This window comes from Salmo salar, chromosome 14, assembly GCF_965601325.2.
Source record: "Salmo salar chromosome 14, fSalSal1, whole genome shotgun sequence".
In the NCBI taxonomy this organism is placed as follows: Eukaryota; Metazoa; Chordata; class Actinopteri; order Salmoniformes; family Salmonidae; genus Salmo; species Salmo salar.
Genome location: NC_138304.1, coordinates 19,847,219 through 19,874,715, shown reverse-complemented (window position 1 = coordinate 19,874,715; position 27,497 = coordinate 19,847,219). Strand labels below are relative to the sequence as shown.

The following is a 27,497-nucleotide window of genomic DNA, read 5'->3' as shown; positions in this document are numbered from 1 at the left end:
TTAAACTTGCCCTTGCCCTATTGTTTTCAACACATATAGAATTGGTGCAGTGTGAATAATAATTTATTATTCACACTAAGATCTTATAAAATGAATATCAAGCATAGATCAATAATTCAAGAAATAAAACATACATTCAGTGGGAAAAACAAAAGCTTAAATGCTTAAACATCATTGATTTGCATCGTTTTCTATTATCATACAGTAATATTGTACATTACAGTCACTGAGGTATTGGACATCAGTCTAAAGCTAAGGGAATGTGGGCCTTCGAATAAATATTACACGTTAGCAGTAATATACAAGTATAACCCTCATGAAAACAAAAACGGTATTATACTATGGTATAGTATTCACTGTAGAGTTTACTGTAATATACTGCAGTATGCACAGTTAAATATAGTATAAATACTGTAGTAAAATAAAACTGTAGTATATACTATAGTAATTCATGTAGTGTTTTTGCAGATTGTAGTATACAGTATTATTTACTGTAGTGTTTTTGTGGAGTGTAGTATTTACTGTAGCGTTTTTGCTGATATTACTGTACTATTTACTATCGTGTTTTTGTTTTATTATCTTTGACATAGAAGTGGAGGCTTTCTCCACCTATTGTAGAAATACTAAATGAGCACATTTTCCATAACCTTCAAGTAGGTAGGACTGGGGTCTGAACTGTAGTATTCTATAGTAAACTGTATCATTTTTTCAAGTGGGAAGTGTCATGTGTGTACATTGATTCTTACACTAGGAAAACTGTGTAAATAACCTACTACTGTAAGGCACACAGGTGGGTCATAAGCTGCAGAAACAACAGGATTTAAACCAACAGTCATATGGAAGAAGTAGAATACTTTATTGATCCATAGTCTACAAAACCCCCTTTTTTTTAACCAAAGTGCTTTCAAATGCACTGTGTCCATTGTAGAAAGGGATGTGCCCATTGTAGGAAGGAATGTGTCTGTCTATGAGAAGAAAAAAAACACACTTTCAATGGTCTTGATGCATTGAGGCCAGGTCACTGGTCATAGGCAAAGTTACGAAGGGGAGATGATCCTCTGAAAACATAAAAGAAGAATGAGTCAGTTTTGGTGTTGGTGCTCTTTAAAGATATAATATTTCCTTACAATAAAAAATATTCCCCTGGGGCGGCAGGTAGCCTAATGTTTAGAGTGTTGGGCCAGTAACCGAAATGTTGTTAGATTGAATCCCTGAGCTGACAAGGTCAAAATATGTTGTTTTGCCCCTGAAGAAAACAGTTAACCCACTGTTCCTAGGCTGTCATTGTAAATAAGAATTTGTTCTTAACTGACTTTCCTAGTTAAATAAAAGTCAAATATACTGTATCTGCTTGGTTAAGAGATAGTTAAAAGTTGAGATTTGACAAAAGTGACAACTGAGGGAGTTCCTAATATGGATGTCATACTGTACACTCTGTACACACGATATTGCAGACATTAATGTGGTAGTGGTAGCTAGTACTGTCTCTGTGACTCCGTACCTCCATGTTATGCTCAGTCCGTCCTCTGTCACTCTTCAGCTCTCTCCAAATTATTTGACGATATTGGCCTGGTTACCGTTCGGCTTCATCATGTAATTCTTCTTCTTGCCGTCAAAGTTGCCACACAGGCCTCCCAATCTCCTCTTGTAGGTGTGGGGCAGGATGATTACTATGCAAAATAAAGACATGGAAGTGAGTTCATTCAGTCAGTACGTCTATGTTCTGTAACAGTTTACTTTATATCATAAAGCAGTTTACTGTATATCATAAAGAATACATCACACATCTATAGCACATCATACACATTACATTTTATGGCACATCATACACATATGTGTTTGGATTGATAAAGTATGTTGCCTTGTTACCATATTTCTGCAAGATATGATAAAAGGTGAACATTTTAATTATACTATTATGATAATATTATCTGTCCACAGATAACAGATATATTGGGCAGTAAACACTGTCTGTACAGCTATCTTACTGTCCTGTTATCAGAGAGACTGGTGAGATACCAATAATTTAAACTCTCCTTTGGCTGTGATGTAACGGTGGTGTTACCTGCTCTGCTGTGTCCATCAAACTCCACGGAGAGGCCAAAGTCTGTCTTCAGGTAGATACGAGAGGAGCTCTCCAGAATCCTCAGACCCCCTGCTGGGGAGACAGGGGCATGCGTGCTCCTACCGTCCAGCTAGAGAGAGGGAGAGAGAGAGGGACAGAAAGGAAGGAAGGAAGGAAGGAAGGAAGGAAGGAAGGAAGGAAGGAGCAAGAGATCATATGTTCAATGTAATTTTGCTTATCTGTCAACAGAGGGCAGCAACCAATGAGGAAACAAATTATTGGGCTCATAGTTAATTATTGATCTGTTGAAAGACTTGAAAGACTGTTACTGACCCAGTGGTAACAAGTCAAAATGGGCTAGCAGTCTAGTAAACACACACATATTTCTTGGGAAAACAATTATTTCACTGTAGGAATATTGCTATGATTTCTCAAACAGAAATGGGGTGTGCGTTTAGTGGTTCATTGATATGTCATTCTGTTCATGCAGACCGCGACCGACATAACTAGTTTGTTAGCTAAGTTAGCTACTTTAGTTAGCGAGTAATCTAACGTAGCAGATGTAAAAGAAACGTCTGAAACTAGATCCCCTACATACTGGTCTTGACAAGAAGAAAACAACTGTTGGGGGGAGGTTCTGTTCTACACGGTTCAACCAATCTGGTAAATGTGGAGGAGTTAAGATGGAGTGTTGCCTTGTTAACGTCCAAAAGCGGAAGTCACGTCACAGGATCTCTTTCCATTTCCCCTGCAAACTGGAGTATCCGGTTGTTGGGGACTATGCAGAGGCTAGCTAGCTGGGAACATTCACAGAACATTAGCTAAGATTGCCATAAAGTTATAGTTAGGGTTTTATCTAACATTAGGATGATAAAATCCCAAAAACATTCAGAGAATGTTTTCGATAAAATCTATTTATTTATCAAAAATGTTTTAGATGGAATTTCCTTGGAATGTTCTCCTAACATTCACTAAAATGTTGTGCACAACATCTGTAACAACCACCACAGACCATTCCCTGAACGTTTGCGTGTTTGTTTATAACATTTGGTTGATGTTGCAAAAACGTTCCTATAACAAGTTAAATCTGTTCTTTAAATGTTCCCAGAATGTTACATTAGGTTGGGGGAACAGTCTGGTGGGAACATTGTGGGGACACCACAAAAGAGATGTTCCCAAAACACAAAAACTGTCCAGTTATACGGATGATTCTACAGGGTTTATTTTAGGATGCTAAAACATTCACCTGATGTTACAAGACCATTCCCAGAACACATTTTGTATGTTATTTAATGGTTCCCAGAATGTTTCATTAGGTTGTGGGAACCGTCTGGTGGAAACATCACAAAAGATATGCTCCCAAAACACAAAACTGTCCAGTTGTGCGGATGATGTTTCTTTTAGAGTGCAAAAAACATTAACCTGATGTTACAAGAACGTTCCCAGAACACATTTCATCTGTTCTTTCAAGGTTTCCAGAACATGTAATTAGGTTGTGGAAACACTGTGGGTACATTACAAGCGATAGGTTCCCAAAACTCAAAATATGCTCAGTTGTGATGACATTCATACAATGTTTAAGTTAGGTTGCATAGGACATTCCGTTAATGTTATAAGAATAAAATAAGTCTGTTTTTATGTTCTAGGAATGTTCTTGCAACATCAGGTGAATGTTTTATACAAACATTGTATAATGATCACTACGGTTGGACTGTTTTTGTGTTATGAGAACATTTGCAGCGACCTAATGAATGTTCTGGGAACCGTTAGAGAACCAACGTTGGTTTGCTGGGCAGTAATTCACACATTGTTTTTGGACGAAAGCTGTGGATATCGGTAAGAAATGGCACTTCTGAAGCCAAATTTCTTATTCATCTTTTTTTTCTCCTTTCTTTTTTTAACCATTAAATCACCTAGTATGATGGTGTATTGATCCGATATTCTTGCATTTTTGCTCAAAGTCGACCTTTAAAGGCAACCAACGTATTTATGTCAGTAAGCCTAGCGAGTGTGTTTTAAGGTCAGGAGAGGAATAGGGAAGAAGTGAAAAAATGATATATGGCTAGTTCTGCATTCCTCTGAAGTTTAGAGTGTACTACAACCCTGTCATTAACCGTTTATCTTATCGCACCTAGCCAGTGGCCATGAGGGTCAAGGTGAGACACAGACACATAAACTGAAGAATACGGGTGCCAAAAAGGAAACTAGGTAATGCCATCCTGTAACAAATATAACTCCTAGGCAGAGATAATGTTTCAGAGACGTGTTTAGTTCTGCCAGCAAAGTGGCAAACATTTGACTACAGGTTACAATAAGACATGGGGTAACAAATCAGAAAGCACATTATAAATAATGCGTAAAGATACAGTTGAAGTTAGAAGTTTACATACACTTAGGTTGGAGTCATTAAAACACATTTTTCAACCACTCCACAAATTTCTTGTTAACAAACTATAGTTTTGGCAAGTCGGTCAGGACATCTACTTTGTGCATGACACAAGTAATTTTTCCAACAATTATTTACAGAAAGATTATTTCACTGTATCACAATTCCAGTGGGTCAGAAGTTTACATGCATAAGTTGACTGTACCTTTAAACAGCTTGGAAAATTCCAGAAAAGGATGTCATGGCTTTAGAGTCAATTGGAGGTGTACCTGTGGATGTATTTCAAGGCCTACCTTCAAACTCAGTGCCTCTTTGCTTGACATCATGGGAAAGTCAAAAGAAATCAGCTAAGACCTCAGAAAAAAGTTGCAGACCTCCACAAGTCTGGTTCATCCTTGGGAGCCATTTCCAAATGTTTGAAGGTACCACGGTCATCTGTACAAACAATAGTACGCAAGTATAACCACCAGGGGACCACACAGCCGTCATACAACTCAGGAAGGAGAAGCGTTCTGTCTCCTAGAGATGAACGTACTTTGCTGCGAAAAGTGAAAATCAATCCCAGAACAACAGTGAAGGGCCTTGTGAAGATGCTGGAGGAAACGGGTACAAAAGTATCTATATCCACAGTAAAACGAGTCCTATATCGACATCACCTGAAATGCCGCTCAGCAAGGAAGAAGCCACTGCTCCAAAACCGCAACAAAAAAGCCAGACTACGGTTTGCAACTGCACATGGGGACAAAGATCGTACTTTTTGGATAAATGTCCTCCGGTCTGATGAAACAAAGATAGAACTGTTTGGCCATAATGACCATCGTTATGTTTGGAGGAAAAAGGGGGAGGCTTGCAAGCCGAAGAACACCATCCCAAACATGGAGCACGGGGCCCTCACAAAGCCCTGACCTCAATCCTATAGACAATTTGTGGGCAGAACTGAAAAAGCGTGTGCAAGCAAGGAGGCCTACAAACCTGACTCAGTTACACCAGCTCTGTCAGGAGGAATGGGCCAAAATGTACCCAAATTATTGTGGGAAGCTTGTGGAAGGCTACCCAAAACGTTTGACCCAAGTTAAAAAGTTAACCTGTCTGGGCTAGGGGGCAGTATTTTCACGGCCGGATAAAAAACGTACCCAATTTAAACTGGTTACTACTCTTGCCCAGAAATGGGAATATGCATATTATTAGTATATTTGGATAGAAAACACTCTGAAGTCTCTAAAACTGTTTGAATGGTTTTTGTGTGTATAACAGAACTCATATTGCAGGCAAAAACCTGAGAAAATTCCAAGCAGGAAGTGGCCTGTCTGAGAATTTGTAGTTCTTCTTTTGATTCTCTTTCGAAACTACAGTATCTCTGGGGTTACGTAGCACTTTCTAAGGCTTCCATTGGCTCTCTAAAGCCTTCAGAAAGCGGATTGAGGAGTCTCCTGCCTCTGGGCAGAGTATAGTAGCTCAGTTTCTCAGTGGTCTGCCTGGTGACAAAGAGATTGGATATGCTCGTTCACGAGAGCATGCTGTTTTTCTTTTCCTCTTTGAATGAATACACTATTGGAATATTATCGCTATTTTACGAGAAAAATATAATAAAAATTGATTTTAAACTGCGTTTGACATGCTTCTAAGTACGGTAATGGAAAATTTTGTATTTCTTTGTCTCGAAATGCGCTCGTGCGTTACCCTTTGGATAGTGACCTGAACGCATGAACAAAACAGAGGTATTTGGACATAAGTATGGATTATTTGGAACAAAAACAACATTTATTGTGGAAGTAGCAGTCGTGGGAGTGCATTCTGACGAAGATCAGCAAAGGTAATACAATTTTTCTAATACTAATTCTGAGTTTAGTGTGCCTCGAAGTTGGCGGGTGTCAAAATAGCTAGCCGTGATGGCTGAGCTATGTACTCAGAATATTGCAAAATGTGCTTTCGCCGAAAAGCTATTTTAAAATCTGACATAGCGATTGCATAAAGGAGTTCTGTATCTATAATTCTTAAAATAATTGTTATGTATTTTGTCAACGTTAATGATGAGTAATTTAATAAATTCACCAGAAGTTTTCGGTGGGGATACATTTTCTGAACATCGCACACCAATGTAAAAAGCTGTTTTTTGATATAAATATGAGCTTGATTGAACAAAACATGCATGTATTGTATAACATAATGTCTTAGGAGTGTCATCAGATAAAGATAATCAAAGGTTATTGCTGCATTTAGCTGTGGTTTTGGTTTTTGTGACATATATGCTTGCTTTGAAAATGGCTGTGTGATTATTTTTGGCAGGGTACTCTCCTGACATAATCTAATGTTTTGCTTTCGCTGTAAAACCTTTTTGAAATCGGACAATGTGGTTAGATTAACGAGAGTCTTGTCTTTAAAATGGTGTAAAATAGTCATATGTTTGAGAAATTGAAGCTATAGCATTTTTGAGGTATTTATATTTGCTCTCACGGGGTGGTCACGGGAGTGCTCAGGGAGGTGTTTAGGGGTTTCCGTTGGTGCTACTACGGTGGAAAGTCCAGACCAGGTCTCCACCGTGCGGATGCCCCCTGAATATGCCGATTTGGCTCTCACCTTCTCCAAAAAGAAGGCTATTCAATTACCACCCCATCGACGGGGGGATTGTCAGGGATACATTCGGTCCTCCACTTCACCCACCTCCTCGAGTTTATTTTTTTGTGAAGAAGAAGGAGGGAGGTCTGCGCCCGTGTATTGGCTATCGAGGTCTAAACCAGATCACTGTGAGGTACAGTTACCCGCTACCTCTCATAGCCACAGTGATTGAGTCTATGTATAGGGCGCGCTTTTTCACCAAACTAGATCTTAGGAGCGCTTACAACCTGGTGCATATCCGGGAGGGAGACGAGTGAAGTCTATCCGGGAGAGAGATGAGTGGAAGACGGCTTTCAGTACTACCTCAGGCCATTATGAGTACCTCGTCATGCCGTACGGGTTGATGAATGCTCCATCAGTCTTCCAAGCCTTTGTAGACAAGATTTTCAGGGACCTGCACGGGCAGGGTGTAGTGGTGTATATTGAAGACAGTCTGATATACTCCGCTACACGCGCCGAGCATGTGTCCCTGGTGCGCAGGGTGCTTGGTCGTCTGTTGCAGCATGACCTGTACGTCAAGGCTGAGAAATGCCTGTTCTTCCAACAGTCCGTCTCCTTCCTAGTGTACTGCATTTCCACCTCAGGGGTGGAGATGGAGAGTGACCGCATTTCAGCCGTGCGTAATTGGCCATCTCCCACCACGGTAAAGGAGGTGCAGCGGTTTCTAGGGATTGCCAATTACTACCGGAGGTTTATCCGGGGTTTTGGTCAGGTAGCGGCTCCCATTACCTCACTGCTGAAGGGGGGACCGTTAAGTTTGCGGTGGTCGGCTGAGGCGGACAGGGCTTTTGGTCACCTAAGAGCTCTGTTTACCTCTGCTCCTGTGCTGGCCCATCCGGATCCCTCTTTGGTGTTCATAGTGGAGGTGGACACGTCCGAGGCTGGGATAGGAGCCGTGCTCTCTCAGCACTCGGGCACGCCACCAAAGCTCCACCTCTGTGCCTTCTTCTTGAGGAAGCTCAGCTCGGCGGAGCGAAACTATGATGTGGGGGACCGGGAGCTGTTGGCTGTGGTCAAGGCTTTGAAGGCATGGAGACATTGGTTTGAGGGGGCTAAACACCCTTTTCTCATCTGGACTGACCACCGCAACCTGGAGTACATCCGGGCAGCGAGGAGACTGAATCTTCGTCAGGCAAGGTGGGCCATGTTTTTTACCCGTTTTGTTTTCACCCTGGTCCTACAGACCAGGTTCCCAAAACGTGAAGGCAGACGCACTGTCCCAGCTGTATGACACAGAGGATCAGCCCATGGATCATACTCCCATACTCCCGGCCTCCTGCCTGGTAGCGCCGGTAGTGTGGGAGCTGGACATGGACATTGAGCAGGCGTTACGTGCAGAGCCCGCTCCCCTCCAGTGTCCCGCTGGGTGTCTGTACGTTCCATCTGCTGTCCGTGACCGGTTGATCTACTGGGCCCACACATCACTGTCCTGGTCATCCTGGGATCGGTCGGAAGGTGCGCTGTTTGAGTGGGAAGTACAGGTGGCCTACCTTGGCCAAGGACGTGAGGGTTTATGTCTCCTCCTGCTCGGTGTGCACCCAGTGTAAGGCTCCTAGGCACCTGCTCAGAGGGAAGCTACACCCCTTACCCGTTCCACAACGGCCTTGGTCGCACCTGTCGGTGGATTTTCTTACCAATCTCCCCCCCTCACAGGGAAACACCACGATCCTGGTCGTTGTGGATTGGTTCTCTAAGTCCTGCCGTCTCCCCCCTCTGCCCGGTCTCCCTACGGCCCTACAGACTGCGGAGGCCTTATTTACGCATGTCTTCCGGCACTACAGGGTACCTGAGGATATAGTGTCTGATCGAGGTCCCCAGTTCACTTCGAGGGTCTGGAAGGCATTCATGGAACGTCTGGGGGTCTCGATCAGCCTTACCTCTGGATTTCATCCCAAGACTAATGGGCAGGTGGAGAGAGTGAACCGGTCTTATTGCCAGGACCGGCTGGGGGAGTGGGCGGCGTTCGTGCCCTGGGCCGAGATGGCTCAGAACTCGCTCCGCCACTCCTCCACTAACCTCTCTCCCTTCCAGTGTGTACTGGGGTACCAGCCGGTTCTGGCGCCTTGGCAGCAGAGTCAGACCGAGGCTCCTGCGGTAAACGACTGGTTCAGGCGCGTGGAGGAGACATGGGACACCGCCCATGTTCACCTCCAGCGGGCCGTGCTGCGCCAGAAAACGGAGAGTGAACGGAGGTTAGTTACAGGTTACAGCTTCCCCCCGTTTACCATATTAACCCCTCGTTCTATGTGTCTCTCCTCAGGAGTCTGAGGTGCGGGAGGTTCCTCCACCCCCTCTGGACATCGAGGGGGCCCCGGCATACTCCGTTCACTCCATACTGGATTCGAGGCGTCGGGCAAGGGGCCTTCAGTACCTCGTGGAGTGGGAGGGGTACGGTCCGGAGGAGAGGTGCTGGGTTCCGGTGGAGGACGTGTTGGACCCTTCAATGCTGCGGGAGTTCCACCGTCTCCCGCCGGATTGCCCTGCGCCTTGCCAGCCGGGTCGTCCCTGAGGCCGGTGTCGGCGCGCTGCAGTAGCCGCGTGTCAGGGAGGGGATACTGTCACGACTCCCGCCGAAGTTGGCTCCTCTCCTTGTTCGGGCTGCGCTCGGAGGCTGACTTCACCGGTCTTCTAGCCATCACCGCTCCACCTTTCATTTTCCATTTGTTTTGTCTTGTTTTTCCGCACACCTCTCTTCCCCCCATGTCTGTGTGTGTAATTGTTCGTTACGTGTCATGTGTGACGCTTCATGCTGTTTTTTGTGTGACGAGTGCGCTATTCGCTTTTGCCTTTGTGTCGTTACGCAGTTGCGTCTGACTGTTTTCCTTCTGCCAAATAAAGTGGGCCTGTTCACTCATCTCTGCTCTCCTGCACCTGACTTCAGTTAACTTCTCAGGGCTACGTGGGACGCTACCGTCCCACCTGCGGGACACACTATTCAACAGCCAGTGAAATAGCATGGCGCGAAATACAAAACAGCAAAAATCTCCTAATTTCATTTTCTCAAACAATCAACTATTTCACACAATTTTAAAGATAAGACTCTCGTTAATCCAACCACATTGTCCGATTTCAAAAAGGCTTTACGGCGAAAGCATAAAATTAGATTATGTTAGGACATAAACTTCACAAGAAAAACCACACAGCCATTTTCCAAGCAAGGACATGCATCACAAAAACCAAAGTACAGCTAAAATATTCACTAACCTTTGATGATCTTCATCAGATGGCACTCATAGGACTTCATGTTATACAATACATGTATGTTTTGCTCGATAAAGTTCATATCTATATCCAAAAACAGCATTTTACATTGACGCGTGATCGGTGAATGTGCACATCAATTTACAAAAATACTCATCATAAGCATTGATAAAATTTACAACAGTTATTGAAAGAATTATAGATACACTACTCCTTGACGCAACCGCTTTGTCAGACTTCAAAATAACTTTACGGAGAAAGCACATTGTTCAATATTCTGAGGACATAGCTCAGCCATCGCAGCAAGCTATACACCTACCCGCCAAGTTCTGGCATCAACAAAACTCTGAATTAGTATTATAAATATCCTCTTACCTTTGCTGATCTTCGTCAGAATGCACTCCGAGGACTCCTACTTCCACAAGAAATGTTTGTTTTGTTCGAAATACTCCATATTTATGTCCAAATACCTCAGTTTTGTTCGTGCGTTCAGATCACTATCCAAAGGCATAACGCGCGAGTGTAAATCAGGACACGAAAAGTCAAAATGTTCCATTACCGGTCATAGAAACATGTAAAACGTTGTTTACAATCAATCCTTAGGGTCTTTTTATGATAAAACGTCGATAATGTTCCAACCGGACAATAGCGTATTCATTCCAGGAGAAAAAGAAGGAACGGCGCGCTCGCGGGCTCGCACATACCCAAGCTCTTTGTCCATAGGCAGTCCACTCATTGACTGAGCTACTATTCTCTGCCCAGTAACAGGAGAAGGAGGAAACAAGTTTCTGAAGGCTTTTGACAGCCAATGGAAGCCTTAGGAAGTGCAACGTGACCCCACAGACACTGTAGTTTCGATAGGGATTCAAAAGAAGAACTACAATTCTCAGATTTCTCACTTCCTGGTTGGATTTTTCTCAGGTTTCTGCCTGCCATATGAGTTCTGTTAAACTCACAGACATCATTCAAACAGTTTTAGAAACTGCAGTGTTTTCTATCCAAATCTACTAATAATATGCAAATATTTGACTCTGGGCCCGAGTATTAGGCAGTTTACTCTGGGCACGCTTTTCATTCGAAAATGAAAATACTGCCCCCTATACCTTAAAAAGTTAACCAGTTGCGCACACTCCTGACAGACCCACTGGGAATGTGATGAAATAAATAAAAGCTGAAATAAATCATTCTCTCTACTATTATTCTGACATTTCACATTCTTAAAATAAAGTGGTGATCCTAACTGACCTAAGACAGGGAATGTTTACTTGGATTAAATGTCAGGAATTGTGAAAAACTGAGTTTAAATGTACTTGGCTAAGGTGTATGTAAACTTCCGACTTCAACTGTAGAAGTTAGGAATTGCCTTATAATTGCCATATTAAATAACGTATAAGTCCTAAATACTTACAACAAGTTTCCTGTTCTTCCTGAACTCCACCATGTGGTTGTAGACTCTGATCTTCAGCCCTCTGAGTCGCAGACGGTTGTTGTTCTCTATTTTATCTTCATCACTGTCCTCATCGCTGTGATCATGCTTGTCTTCACTGTTTCCCATTCTCATGCTGTCTTTATGCTTGTCATCCTCATCACTGCTGTCAACATCACTACTGTCACCTTGGCTACTATCACCTTGGCTACTGTCACCTTGGCTACTGTCACCACCATCCTGGTTGACGATCGCATTGATGGCCTCGATGTAGATGTCTGGCTGGTTCTTGGACAGGTCTGTGTTCTGGACCAGAACATAAGAGTTTGTTCCCTCAAAGTCATGCTTCGTGTTGTTAAAGGTTCTGTACTCTGAGTCTCCATTGATAGAGCACTCACTGAATCCTTGAATGCAAAAATAAAAACAAGATTAATACCATAAGAATTATGATATAAAACAGTGAAGGTCTATGAGACTTAACTGTTCTGGATTTTGTCTTGAACATTGTTTTAGAACACAGGAGAACTTTAGGCCTTGACAGAGGAATGTAAGGGACTGGCATTGAATGCAATTGAATGTCTGTTGACTGTATGGGAGACAGTTCTTAAGAGAGTCAAGTTTCTGAGAAATGTGGCCTACCTGTTGACTTGCAGAAATACAGTCCGGCTTCATTCTGAAGACAGATGGCATCCCCATCACACTCATATTCATCATCGCAGTCAATCTCCCCCACACCATCATCTTCAACACATTCACACTTCTGATGGCAGTGCTCAGTGTACCAGCTCTCTTTAAACTGAAATGAAAGTCCATCTTTAAAGTCATTACACTGCAGATTTCACACATGTAACTATGGGCACTGGGTCTACACCAAACATACTTCTAAAGCAGTTCTCATTGTGTGCTAGGTTACTTACGCAATGGCTGTTGCCGTTGCTGTCCACACAGCCACACTGCTGGATGGGTACACACACCCTCTGTTTGAGCACAAAGCCATTGTCACACACACAGCCCTGTACACAGTGCTCATCAGAGTGGCAGTCGGGTGGGCCGTGGAGGTGCTTACAGGTGGGCTGGCAGTCGGAAATGCAGGGGGTGAAGTGGCTGTTGTTTGGGCACGATGGTGCTTGAGAGAAAATAGCAAATTAAGAGTTTATTTCTAATAACGCAATATCCACCAATTCGTTACCAGAAATGATTGCTTATTATGGGTAAATTCATGTCTGTAAAATATTATTGTTCTCAGATTTTTCATTCATAGGTTTTAGATGTGTTTGAAAATGTACACAAAAAATTGGGGCAAAATGCTATATATCCATTTGCTTAGCTGGAATGGAATGTTCGTATCCTGTATATTTGACTGACATGTGGTTGTCTCACCTAGCCATCTTAAGATGAATGTATTTACTGTAATTCACTCTGGGTAAGAGCATCTGCTATATTACTAAAATGTAAATGTTTTACATACAGATCTCTTACTGTTTTAAATATTTAAAAAAAAACATGAAATATCGATGTCACAAATGTATCATTTGTACATTTCATTTAAAAAAATGTAGTCATTTGTTACATTTCACTGTGTAAAACCTGGCAGTACTACTTATTCTCTGAGAGAGAGGCGGATATGTATAGCATTTAGCAAAAAAACATGATTATTTGTCTCTCTGAAATGAAACCAAATGATAGATTTGAAACAAATACATGCCATGATTAGATAGTTAAAAAACACACCAATCTCTTTCATCATCTATTTTTAAAAATAAAAGCTAATTTACAAATATTTCTGAAAATGGATATATAGGGTTTTGGAATAAACCTCTTCAAATATAAGGTTGAGTGTATAGAATATGTAGAACACGGACTGCAAGAATAAGTACAGATTACATTTTCTTTGTACTTAGTGTCTTTCCATTTGTAAAATACCGATTGTATAACATTTGTGTTAGAGGAGGGGTCTGTAATGAATGAAGATTGTAACTTTGTGTTATCAAGGGTACGTAAAGACTTACTTGGTTTTGCTGTGTTGGGCGGTTGTGGTCTTGCAGTTGTCGGTCTTGGGGGTTGTGGTCTTTCAGTTGTCGGTCTTGGCGGACTTGGTATTTCAGTTGTGGGTGGTGCTGGTGTTTCTGGTCTCATAGTTGTTGTTGGTTGTGGCCTAGCAGTAGTTGAGGGTTTAGATGTCATGGTTGAGTTGGTTGGAGCTGGTGCAGCAGTTGTTGGTCTTAGTGTTACTGGTCTCATGGTAATTGGAGCTGGTGTTGGTGCAATGGTAGACTTGTCTGCTGGAAAAGGTTTCTCGGTTGGTGTTGTTGGCTTAATCAGATCTAGGAGTTAAAAGAAAATCAACATTATAACAATTACCACAAATGTGGTTGTGCTGTTCACCAATATGGACTGTGGAGGGAGTGGCCCTTACCTTCACACTGTCCACGATGCAGCGAAACATCATCTATAGCCACGTCAGATTGATCAGTGGTGCCTCTTCGGCCCTCGAAGATGATCTGAGATCAAAGTAGGGAGAAACATTTATAACAGCGGATATATAGCAAAAAGGACACATTTAGTCAAAGGGACCTTTATGGATGAATAATGGTACACATGTCCGAGTCCGAACTCGTCTGCCATTTTAAGATTACAACACAGGCTTAATGGTGCGGTGAGGAATATCCACACCTCACATTCCAGTCTACCCTATTCACCTTGCTGCTTAAAGGCCCAGTGAAGTCAACATTGTGTCTCGCCTGTATTTTGTATCATATTGCACAACAGATGATGAAATGAATACTGTAAAAAAAAGTGAAAGAATTTGATCAGCGTTATTTCCTGATAGTTGCTGGTTGAAAATACAATCTACATAGGACCTTCTAATCAGCAGGTTTGCATGGGCAGGAGTTTCGGCTTTCCACATTGACATCACCATGCGGTAAATTGGAAAATATTATCTGGTTTATTCGGATCCCCATTAGCTTTTGCCGAAGCAGCAGCTATTCTTCCTGGGGTCCACACAAAAACATAAAACACGACAAGTAACAAAACACTGTAGACAAGAACAGTCACACAAATATAAAATACAACAATATACAAACAATACTACAAAAGAATAATGTGTGTAGATTCATTGTGTTAGAGTGTGATAGTGTGTCTATGGGTGCATGTGTATGTGTCATTTCACAGTCCCTATTGTGCCATCAGATGTTTTATCCATTTCTTGAAGGTAATTTTGCTGTTTGCTTGCGTAATTGGAGATGGGAGTTCCATGTGATCATGGCTCTGTATAATACTGTGCATTGCCGTGAATTTGTTTTCGACTTGGGGACTGTGAAGAGACCCCCTGGTGGCATGTCTTTTGGGGTGTGTATGGGTGTCTGAGCTGTATGTTATTTGATTATCCAGACAATCTGGAATTTTTATCACAGTAATAGTTCTCATAAAAACTGGAAGAGAAGCAGTTAATCTCTCATCAACACTCAACCAGGATAGACTGGCATGCATGTTGTTGATGTTTTTGTGTATAAAACACAGAACATATTTTTATAACAGACATAGCCCTCCCCATCTTCACAACATATTTTTCAATATGACTTGACCATGATAATTGACCATCCAATGTTATAACTAAGAGTTTATCTTCCTCAACTTGCTCAATGGTCACACCATTTATGCACAACTCCAGTTGAGGTTTAGGTAATAGAGAATGTTTTGAACCAAATACATTGCCTTTAGTTTAAGACCAGTTTATTATTAATCACCCATTCTGATACTGACTGTAACTCCTTATTTGAATTTCAGTGAACTCACTGGCTTTGGGTGCTGACATGTAGAGTGTGGAATCGTCCACATACATAGTCATTCTAGCATTGTGTAAGACTAGTGCCAAATCATTTGTAAAAATAGAGAAGATTAACGGCCCAAGGCAACTGCTCTGAGGGACACCACACTGTACCTATCTGATGTTAGAGAGGATTTCATTGAAGAACACTCTCTGGTTTCTATTGGATAAATAACTCTCCAACCATGTGATGGCAGGTGATGTAAAACCATTGCAAGTTAGTTTTTTCAATAAGAATTTATGATCAATAAGATTAAAGGTGCACTCAAATCTAACAATAAAGTTCCAACTATCATCTTATTATCCATTTTTTTTAACCAATTTATTTGGTCAAACACAATTCTTTTCATCAGTTTACTAGAACAGGCAGCAAACTGGATGGGCGGCTGTTAAAGCAAGTAATGGGTGCTTTACTATTTTTAGGGAGAGGAATTACTTTAGCTTCCTTCTACACCTGTGCACACACACACTCCTTAAGGCTTAGGTTAAAGATATAGCAAATAGGTGTGGCAATACAGTCTGCTACTATTCTCAATAGTTTCCTATCAAGGTTGTCTATTCCTGGTGGCTTATCATTATTGATCGATAATAATAGTTTTTCCACCTCTCCCACACTAAGTTGACCAAATTGACCACCTCTTTTGCATAATTTCTTTGTAGCGTGCCCTTTTTCAATTCATCATCAATCCAGGGTGCTCTTAACAGTTTTCACAGTACATTTCGTAACAGGTGCATGCTTGTCAACAATTGGCATTCATTATTTTACAAATACTTCCAGTGCTGCATCTGCATTCACTTTCTCACACACATCAGACAAACATATATTTTGTACATCTTCAACAAAAGAGTCCTGAGAAAACATTTTGTATGATCTCTTATGAATTACCTCAGGACCAACCTTTGGCACTTAGGCTATTCTTGTTATTGCCACAATGTTATGTTCACTACAACCAATGGGAACTGATATTTATTTAGAGCAAAGCTCTGTAGTATTAGTGAAGATATGATCAATACCAGTGGATGTCACAGATCCCACACTACTGGCATGCACTCTAATTGGTTGAGTGATAACCTGGGTCATATTACAGACATTAGTCACAGTTAAAAGCTTACTCTTGAGAGGACAGCTAGTTGCTAACCAGTCAATTTTCAGGTCACCAAGAAAATAGACCTCTCTATTAACATCACACACACACTATCAAGTATTGCACAGATATTATCCAAATTCTGACTGTTAGCACTTGGTGGTCTTTAGCAGCACCCCAAATGAAGAGGCTTTAGATGAGGCGGGTGAACCTGCAACCACAACACTTCAACAACATTTGACATGAGATCCTCATAAGCTTTACAGAAATATGGCTTTGAACATACACAGCAACATCTCCCACATCGGCATTACTGTCTATTCTGTATATGTGATATCCTTGTATTGCTACTGCTGTATCAAAAATAATTATGGCTTGTATATGAATGTTATCCAATGTTAGCATGTTATTGATTTCATGACCTTATTGCTAAAGCTACATACTGTATATTAATATGGGTTATGCTTAGAACTTTCCTGGGTAGCTTGTCAGAGATAATAAAAAAAACATTTTTTTTTAAACATTGTTGGCTAATAGAGTCAGTCAATCAGGCTCTTGTGAGTGTCCGTTGGTGTATGTGTATGTGATGTTGGGCTGAAGCTACTGACTCGGAAGCTTAGCTCTCTCACTCCTCTCAGGTCTTTGGGAGGGAGGTTGTACAATGAGCTTGTCAAAGTGGATTTAAGCAATGCCCCCAAGCTTTTTGGCAGCTTTCATAGCTGGGATAAGTTATTTGCGCCTCTGGCGCACAACTTCAGAGACGTTCTCATTGAGGAAGAAGTTGGTTCCTTTCAAGTTCTTGGCTCTCTCCAGAACAGCCATCTTGTCCTATGATCCCATATTTGTACTCTCTTTCTCCTCAGACTTTGTCAAGGTCTCATGTGGAGACTCTGGTATGCCATCCACAACAATGTTTCTTCCTGGATTGTCCCTCCTGATAGTCTGTTTTCCCAGTCATTTGTGTGGACTTACAGTTGATTGTCATTTTTCTGCAAGTCTCTTTCAGGACATCCACCTCTCCCTGGGAAAACTGAAAACTGTTCTGAAGGTCTTGGACTTCTCTGGTCAGATTGCCCATTCATTTGTTAGTTGAGTCCACCAGTAATTGGGCAAAGCTCCTGAAGCTATTTTCCTGTTACAATTGCTTGTAGACATATTTTTGTTGATTTGAAAGATCACGCAGCTGTGACAGCAAAACACTGTCCTTTCCATTACTCAAATCTTCTTTATCTTTTGGCAGCATGATAGTAGCAACGTAGGCTAATGCTGGTACTCCATGCAATTCCATCCAGCACAGCTCGCAAGGCCGATGGAAACAACAATAAATAGCAGAGATTTAAACAGCCACAAGCCCAGGACAATCCGCGGTCCAATTCACAAGGGCTAACCACTTTGCGGGCTTTGTTCAAACTGTCAAGGGAACCTGGCTAGCTTGATAGCTAGCAGCTATGCCAGCTGCTTCACCAACCATCAGCTCTTCAGAATTTAGGGTTTGGCAGTATCCTGGGACAGATAGTAGCGGTCCCAGCAAGTGATCCAAATTAAACAGGAAGGCTTTTCTTTTTTAAGGAAACACTTTTTCTGAAACTTTCCAAACAACAAACCGAGCTCTCTCTTGTTCCGCGTTCAGCATGTGTCATGCTCTGATGACGTGGGACCAATAACAAAGAGAGTTCCAAACCTCTCTGCCAATAACAGCGAGTTTTCAGTTTTCCTCTCTCCACTCAGACCACTCCCAGTCAGTCCTTGCAAAATTCTAGCTTGAGGCATATTTTCTTCCTAAAAAGCTATTTTGCCAATATTAATGGAAATCTGTTACAGTAAGGTACTTCATTGTTACCCAGAAATGATTTAATATTGATATAAAAATGGCTGCATTGGACCTTTAATTGTTCCAACCTCCAGAGGGAAGGTCAGAGGCTAAACCAAGACCAACGTCACATAACTCACTCACCTGGAAAGGTCCAGTGGTCCTGAGATCCACCTGGGCTAGTTGCCAGCAGTCTCCCTGGTTGTTCCTCTTCCACCATACCCTGTCGGCACTGCGATCCTGGAGTATGTAGACGTGTAGGCCCATGGTTTTCGCTGAACCGGACATGTGGTACCAGAACTGCAGACACTGAAGACCGGGGTCAGAACACTCAGAGCTGAGGAGGCGAGCCGTGTCTCCGTTAGACACATTGCTGGCTTCGATGTACAAGTAGTGACCGATATCTTATAGGCAAGAGTAGGTTAGATAAAATTAGAGCTAGGGTCACAGATTCAATTCCTTTAGATAGCAGTAGGTTTTATTGGGGGTTCTTTCTGGAGTTCACACAGCAATGGGACAGGTCAGATTGTTTATGTAAGGATGTAGGTCTTGTATTACAGCCATTGAAGTTAATGGAGCAGAAAGAACAGTACAGGGTAAGTCCTTCAATCCAATTTTGACTTTCAGGTTTGTTGTTTGAGCATTAGAGATTTTGCAACCATTCAGACAAGGCATTACGATGTCCAACAATTACCATATTTTGTTGTTCAGTTTGGGGTAAAAGTCCTAAGAACACCTACCTCCTTTAGTGTGGTCAGCTGATGGCCCAGTCATTGCAGTGGGGGTGGAGCCACTGTGCCTTGTCCAATCAAAAGAATCTGTCATCAGCTGGGTAAAACTGCAGAGGTCCTCCTCGAAAGTGCAATCGAAGTTGCAGACTGAGCAGGGAACATGGGAAACATTTGTAAAAGTCAATATGAGTTTGTTTCCATAAGAAAATGAGTCTATAGATGTAATATACCTGGGTGTGGGATAAATGATCCTTCTTCAACTGGGGGAGGAACTGAAGGTCCACCAACAACACCTGTTGAGGAACCTGCCAGAGGAAGCAGAGGAATGGCATTGGTCATAAAGGGTAAATGTTTCCTCATCTGACATCCAGTGTTTAGAAATACAGTAGCATGCGTCCCTATAATAGTTACAAAGTTCACCTGAACATGATCCATAGTGGATGGAGACATCGTCAAATGCCACGTCAGACTGAGGGTCAGAGCCTCGGATTCCCTCCATGATGATCTGAAACAGAGCCATTTTGTGTTGGGAAAATGTGTAATACCACAATCATTTCACACTATTTAACCCTCTAAAAACCTCTGACACCTTCTCCTACCTGGAATGACCCATCGGTATTGATATCCACTTTTGCAAGATACCATGTGGAGCCCTGGTTATTGGCTTTGGACCATAGTTTCCTGTGTTTGTTGCGTTCGTCAAGCTGGTAGACATTGAGAATCATGGCCTTGGCCTGTCCGTACATGTGGTACCAGAAGCGCAGGCAGTAATTTGTCGCCCCTTTTTGGCACTTAGGGCTTATCATACGGGCAGAGTCTCCGTAGTACACACCATTGCCCTCAATGTACATGTAGGAGCCACCTGATCAACAAACATACACAGACACTCTTTAACATCACGACTCCCAGCATATTAGCTCTGAAATGGCTAGCCTCTATGATGTCTATGGTGTCCACTATGTAGATAGGTATTTATATATCACTGTCTGTACAAGTCGATAGGCTACAACCATGTATTGTCTCATTCATTGAAATCTCAGAAACAGTGGATGACGCACATTTGGTAATTTCAGATTTTTTGGGGGGGCACAACCATGTGACCTCGTAACCTCTCACCTCCTGTGGTATGGTCCTGGGTTGGCCCTGTGAGGTCAGACGGGGTTGGGCCTCTCTGTCTTCTCCAATCAAAACTGTCCTGAACAATTTGCTCCCACCCACACTCGCTGTTGTCAAAGTTGCAGTCTAGCGGACAAACTGTAGGATGCCATAGAAAACTCAGTCACAAAATGAACCAGCTGGTATCAAAGGAATGGAAATGCTGCCATTGGAAAATCATGTGGTCAACGTTCTTACATTTATTGTCAGGGGTAGTAACTGGTGGTTTTGTGGGAGGGCCAGGTAGGCTATCTGCAATTATAAGACAGACAGCAGGGTTTTTCACAGGAACACATTGGACAAGCCTCAGGTGGATGGTAGGAAGGGGAAAGTAAGAGAAGGGGGGAGGAGGGGAGGAAAAAGAGGGCAGGAATAAGGGATGCAAGAGTGGAAGGAAAAGAAGAATGGAGGAAGGAATGAAGGATCCAAGTTGAAGACTACAGCAAAAACCAAAGTGTATGATGATGGATGGGGTGAGCCAACCGCCATACAATCATAGTACGGTGTTCAGCAGCAGCATCATCATCATTACGAAAACAATCATACCATACCACACTCACCACAGGCTGTGTCATTACACCAGGGGGGCAAGGTAACACTGGCCACCTGACAGGCGGTCACGTAGGACTTCAGGGAGTAGCATGTCACATGCATGTCCCCGCCGGAGGCACAGTGGTCAGACATACAGCTGTCTATGTAGGGCGTGGGGTGGACAAATGGGTGGCAGGGCTTGAAAGTGTCACGCAGCAGCTTGGAACACTCCTGGAAGCCCTGGTTGTCCAAATGGGAGTCACATGGTTGGGGGGCAGGTGGGGAAGCAACACAGCTAGAGAAGAGGGGAACGGAGAGGAGATCAATGGTGTTATGTATTGGATTTATTGATATATTCAAAGATTAGTGTTGATGATACAATGACAGTTCTGCATTTTTCAGTTGACGGCTGGATACACTCATCCACAACGGTAACATAATGTACAGTATGTTACCGTTATGGTTCAAAACATCCAACCCACTCACCGATCATCCTCCGGACTCTTCACTCTCCAGCTGTTGGCGAACGTGACCTCATTGGTCTCGGGTTTGGTGCCGTTTGGGGTCAGGAAGTCATCCCCCTGGTCGTCGGAGTAGGTACCACAGAGGCCGCACATCTCACCCTTGTAGCGCTCGTCCAGCTGCAGGAAGAGCCTGTGATGATCGTCCAGCAGCATCTGGAGGCCAAAGGTCGTCTCCATGACAGTGTACTGCTTCTTCTTGTACAGCTTCATCTCGCCATATGGGCCGTTTACTGCAATAGGAAGACTCTGCCAAACATGGTTCACCTGCAGTGGAGAGTAGGGAAGGGTAGGGCAGAGTAAGGTAGAGTGGAGCCAAGTAAAATAGATGAAAGTAGAACTGAACTGAATTAAATATAATTTTTGTGTGGAATAGAGTGTCTCCACTGTCTCATTGGACAAATTGTAGAAACTAAAGTACACTGAACCGTTGCAAATACAAATAAAAACATATAAGGGATAAACATAGTTAGATTCTCTAATATATTCTCTAATTCTCTACATAGTTCCTTTGAACTGTTGTACCAAAGAAATACAGGGAAGTGGGGAGGGGGTTAATAGGAGGGCAAGGTCCAGTGGGTCAGCAATGCATGTTAATGTAACAAGTAAATAATAGGAGGAATCTACAGCACACCCAGAGCTGATTAGTGAAGGTTCTGAAGGCAAAAGGCAAAACTGGCAAAATAGGAAAAAGTCTCTGCACAAGTAAAGAAAGATTATTTCATAATGTCGTAGTTTTCATTCTTACAGTGGCGCTGTAGTTATCTATCTTCAAATGCAAACCCTTGGTCTCCAGAACCACTGCGGCCAGCTTAGCACTGCTCTCGCTCCCCGGGTTCCAGTTCTGGCCCGTCACTGAGAACTGGATGGGTGTGTGTCCGCCGCACGTCTTGGCCAGGGTGTAGCTGCAGCCCCCCTGGAAGGTGTATGCCTTGCCGTCAAAGGTGATGTAGTGGGGGTCTCCGTAGACCCGGCAGATGGCCGGGCTGGATGGGAAGCAACCCTTGACACCCTCTTTGACCTTGCACACCTCGCCGTCCGCGCAGGAGGAAGCAGAACACTGGAGTCTGCCCCCGCCCATACACTGGCACACACGATCACACTCACCGTCCATGAACGTCGCTCCTTTCTGGAAAAGGGTGAAGTAAAGAGATGTGTGTGTGTTTTTCTTAATGTCTGTCTGTGTTGATATTTTTCTATCAACCTAAATCTATTCCTTACCTCATAGTGCACTCCATTCATCCAGCAGCCACAGTCCTCTGCAGAGACACACCTCCCCCCACTGATCTTGAAGCCGGGGTTGCACTCACACCTTTCCTCACAGCTTCCACACGCCCCTTGGGCGTCCATGATGGAGCAGGCCTCAGGGCAGCCCTCGGCACAGACGTTGTAATGGCTGTTCACTCCACACTCCAGGGCTGGGGAGGGAGGGAAAGGACAGAATTTAGTAAAATGTCTAGAAGGCTATCACCATCATCATGTTGTTTCCAACTTCAATAGTTAATTACAGCAGGAAGGTTAGTAATCAAAAGAGGAAACCATAAAACAACTTACGACACATAGTTGAGTTCCTCCAGGCAAGTACGGGCCCCCCGGCCTTGAGGCACATATCAGCATAGGACTGCAGGGCCTCACACAGCACCTCCAGGCCACCACCCGCTCCACACATCCCCGCCACACAGCTCCGGAAGTAGCTCTCGGCTCCCAGGACAGACTGGCATTCTGCGAAGGGCCCGTGCCTGGAGACCAGGGACCCACAGTAGGGCTCGCTAGCGTACTCTGCCTCCTCCATAGGGGGACACTCATGGGGGACAACGGTCGACTGACAGGCCTTCTGGCTCTGCCAGCTCTGGCCGAACGTGGCAGCGGTTGATGCCTCAGAACCGTCAGCCGTGTGGTAATCATCGTCTCTCAGGTGGTTGAAGTTCCCGCACATGCCGCAGACTTTACCGGAATACGAGGCGGGGACGGTGATATGGACGGCACAGGAGTCATCGTAGGATACAAAAAGGTTGAAGTTAGTCTCCAGGACGACGGAAGCCGCATTGCCTCGGATGTTGATGGTGCCACCGTTGAGGCTCAGTGGGAGTTTCTTCCAAATGCCATTGACCTGAAAACATGATAAAGATTGATTTACTTGAAAGACTGATCTTTCTTTGCTGTTCTTACCGTCGCATGTAGTAAATATTTACTGGATCAATGTGTTCGATACTTTGGAATAGTGGACAAAATACTAACCCTCTTATGTCCCATATAACTTTCAAAAATCTGATAAGGTTTCATATTCTTGTACATCATTGCATAACCAACTCTGAACTTTGTTGTACTGTAGTAAAACGTTTTTCAGTTTATCAGTTCATGGCATATACAGTATATGAACTTTTAGACCCAGTGAGTAACTAAGTTCAGCTCAATTATGCAGTGAATTTACAATGACTCAATTACAAATAGCACATTTTCCTGGGTTTAGATACATTACCAAACATCAATGTGGTCAGTTGTAATGTGAAAGGCCTAAATCATATGTGAAAGTGATTAGAACCAATAAACCATTATAACCCATTGTATGGTGAATAAACTTCATAATAATAACCTATATTGTACTCACCATGACCCGGTGGTTCTGTCTCTTGTGCAGGGAGACCCTGAGGTTCTCCACCTCCACATTGACCTGCAGAACAGGAGATACAGAGGAGTTCCCTCGCTGCTCATTCTTCACCTCCACACTGAAGTGGGACAGGGGGATCTCAGAGGACGAGCACAGCTGGGCCAGGACGTAGGTACAGGGGACAACGAAGCGGAAGTTGGCCCAGTCAAAGGTGCTGTAGTGGAAGTCGCTGTGGACAGTGCAGGTCCCTGAGAGAGAGCGAGAGAGAGAACAAGAGAGAGAATAGTAAATTAAAGTAGTCATTTTTAAACAAACGATTCTGTGTTTAGGTCTTTAATAAAGGTGAGTTTTTGTCCAAAGTTAATGTAGCAATTGGGGGTGTGAATGACACTGGACTTCACAAAAAACAGACAAAGGTGTAGCCTATAAGTCAGACTGATGAATAGGTTGCTAGTTCTACTGACAAATCCCACTTCTCCTTCAGCAATCATTGTGTTGTTTGAGAAAAGAAAAAGGAAAACAATGCTTAGCATTATTTGTATTTGATACTGTTTCATACCTGCATCTCTCATTGTAACTGATGATCTGTCACCCTCAACACTAAAAGAAGACATTAGGATCAAATCAAAACAGTGGGAGAGAAATTGATATCAAAGTAAAACACTTTATTGTTAGCCTACACATCAACATATCGACATTGTAATCTCTATGTCATGGTGCATCCGACATCAAGTTGCAAACTAAAGTTCAGCATTTTTATTATTTATACTAATGTTGACATGATAATAATTAAGACAGTAAATCATATAATTGCAAGAGTAAGACACAGCCATAGAGAGAGAGAGAGAGTAACTAAGAGTATGTTAGATACTAAACAATAGACCAACAGTATGACAGTGAGACTCACCTTCCGTAAGTCCCGTCCTGTATCAGAGAGAGGAGGGCTGCTGTAGCCAGCAACCCAATGTAGGTGTTTCCTAGCATGGGTGTTCTTCTAGCTGTGTTCCCTTATGGAGGCTAAGATAAAATACTCTTTACACTCACTATATAGAGAGAGTGGGGAGTACTGGAGTCTCACTCTGATTCTGACTAGGGAGGGGAAAGCGTGCAGACTTTTATAAGGGTCCTGGTGGCCCAGAGCAGTGGGCAGAGAAAGGGGGAGGGGCAAACAGGAAAGGGAGGGGTCAAGTGTATGGCATCAAAAATACATCGAGTTGACAACATTGATTAAGACATAGTTACTGTAAAGGGTGTCAGCACCCAGTAATTAATTAAAGATAGCTGATCAACAACGCAGTTTTATTATGAGGAAACCAGACTGTTTTTCACTTCTTAGGAGCTAGCTAGACCCATCTAAGAATCATAAGGTAAAGGAACAGACAATGCATGTAGTGTATTGAACTTGGTATCACTGCATAACACTTCCTCCTTGGTTAAACAGTTATTCTGTTATTCAGTGACAACACTGGGTGGAAATCGGGGGAATCCAGGTTCTAGGAGTGAATTTCCGGCAGTAAAATTGAGCTTTACTTTTTAGTCATTTAGCAGACGCTCTCATCCAGAGAGATTAACAGGAGAAATTAGGATTAAGAGCCTGGCTCAAGGGCACAGACTTTCACTTAGTTGGATTGGGATCAAACAAGCAACTTTTCGGTTACCCGTGAAGAGCACACTTCTCCAGCGTGCCAGTGGCCATCGAAGGTGAGCATTTGCTCACTGAAGTTGGTTGTGATGGCGAACTGCAGTCAAGTCAAGACCCTGGGTAGGACAACGAGAACGCAGATGAGCTTCCGAGACAGTTTCTGACAGTTTTTGGCAGCAGAAATTCTTTGGTTGTGTAAACCCACAGTTTCATCAGCTGTCCGGTGGATGATCTCAGACAATCCCGCAGGTGAAGAAGCCCGATGTGGAGGTCCTGGCCTGTCATGGTTACACGTATTTGCAGTTTTGTGGCCGGTTGGACGAACCGCCAAATTATTGTCACCAGCACAAGGTGCACCTGTGTAATGATCATGCTGTTTAATCAGCTTTTTCATATGCCACACCTGTCAGGTGGATGGATTATCTTGGCAAAGGACAAATGCTTACTAACAGAGATGTAAACCAATTTGTGCACAAAATTCGAGAGAAATAACAATTTTGTGCATATGGAAAATTTTGAGGATATTTTATTTAAATAACGTGGGACCAACACTTTACATCTTGCGTTCATATTTTTGTTCAGAATATGTAAATTCGACCCTTTAAACATTATATTTACAAAGAAAATATTTTTAAATGTCAACAACATATATTTGATTTTTTAAACATCTCAAGTATCCGCCCGTTTTTTTCAATTTTCGCAAGAAATTACATACCCAAATCGAACTGTCTGTAGCTCAGGGAAGCAAGGGTATGCATTTTATTGGTACCATTTGAAAGGAAACACTTTGAAGTTTGTGGAAATATGAAAGGAATGTAGGAGAATATAACACAATAGATCTGGTAAAAGATAATACAAAGAAAAAAACGTTTTTTGTATTTTTTTGTACCATCATATTTGAAATGCAAGAGCAAGGCCATAATATACTGCTCAAAAAAATAAAGGGAACACTTAAACAACACATCCTAGATCTGAATGAAAGAAATAATCTTATTATATACTTTTTTCTTTACATAGTTGAATGTGCTGACAACAAAATCACACAAAAATAATCAATGGAAATCCAATTTATCAACCCATGGAGGTCTGGATTTGGAGTCACACTCAAAATTAAAGTGGAAAACCACACTACAGGCTGATCCAACTTTGATGTAATGTCCTTAAAACAAGTCAAAATGAGGCTCAGTAGTGTGTGTGGCCTCCACGTGCCTGTATGACCTCCCTACAATGCCTGGGCATGCTCCTGATGAGGTGGTGGATGGTCTCCTGAGGGATCTCCTCCCAGACCTGGACTAAAGCATCCGCCAACTCCTGGACAGTCTGTGGTGCAACGTGACGTTGGTGGATGGAGCGAGACATGATGTCCCAGATGTGCTCAATTGGATTCAGGTCTGGGGAACGGGCGGACCAGTCCATAGCATCAATGCCTTCCTCTTGCAGGAACTGCTGACACACTCCAGTCACATGGGGTCTAGCATTGTCTTGCATTAGGAGGAACCCAGGGCCAACCGCACCAGCATATGGTCTCACACGGGGTCTGAGGATCTCATCTCGGTACCTAATGGCAGTCAGGCTACCTCTGGCGAGCACATGGAGGGCTGTGCGGCCCCCCAAAGAAATGCCACCCCACACCATGACTGACCCACCGCCAAACCGGTCATGCAGGAGGATGTTGCAGGCAGCAGAACGTTCTCCACGGCGTCTCCAGACTCTGTCACGTCTGTCACGTGCTCAGTGTAAACCTGCTTTCATCTGTGAAGAGCACAGGGCGCCAGTGGCGAATTTGCCAATCTTGGTGTTCTCTGGCAAATGCCAAACGTCCTGCACGGTGTTGGGCTGTAAGCACAACCCCCACCTGTGGACGTCGGGCCCTCATACCACCGTCATGGAG

At 43.1% G+C, this 27,497-nt stretch overlaps 1 protein-coding gene across 2 annotated transcripts; it reads right to left on the bottom strand.

Annotated features, from left to right (window-relative positions):
* Positions 1-837: 837 nt before the first annotated feature.
* LOC100136455 (zonadhesin-like) lies at positions 838-25,120 on the bottom strand. 2 transcript variants are annotated; one of them, XM_014139488.3, is made up of 23 exons: positions 24,872-25,120; positions 24,524-24,564; positions 23,965-24,212; positions 22,911-23,466; positions 22,578-22,774; positions 22,105-22,485; positions 21,322-21,623; positions 20,865-21,130; positions 20,503-20,556; positions 20,266-20,403; positions 19,749-20,011; positions 19,570-19,654; positions 19,380-19,454; positions 19,159-19,296; positions 18,563-18,822; positions 14,111-14,195; positions 13,704-14,018; positions 12,612-12,820; positions 12,334-12,490; positions 11,677-12,098; positions 2,066-2,195; positions 1,502-1,670; positions 838-1,058 (listed from the first exon to the last, which is right to left on the bottom strand). In XM_014139488.3, exons 1-22 carry the CDS (start codon positions 24,946-24,948, stop codon positions 1,552-1,554), a joined length of 4,518 nt encoding a protein of 1,505 aa, XP_013994963.3. In that variant the 5' UTR covers positions 24,949-25,120; the 3' UTR covers positions 838-1,058; positions 1,502-1,551.
* Between the last annotated feature and the right edge of the window lie 2,377 nt (positions 25,121-27,497).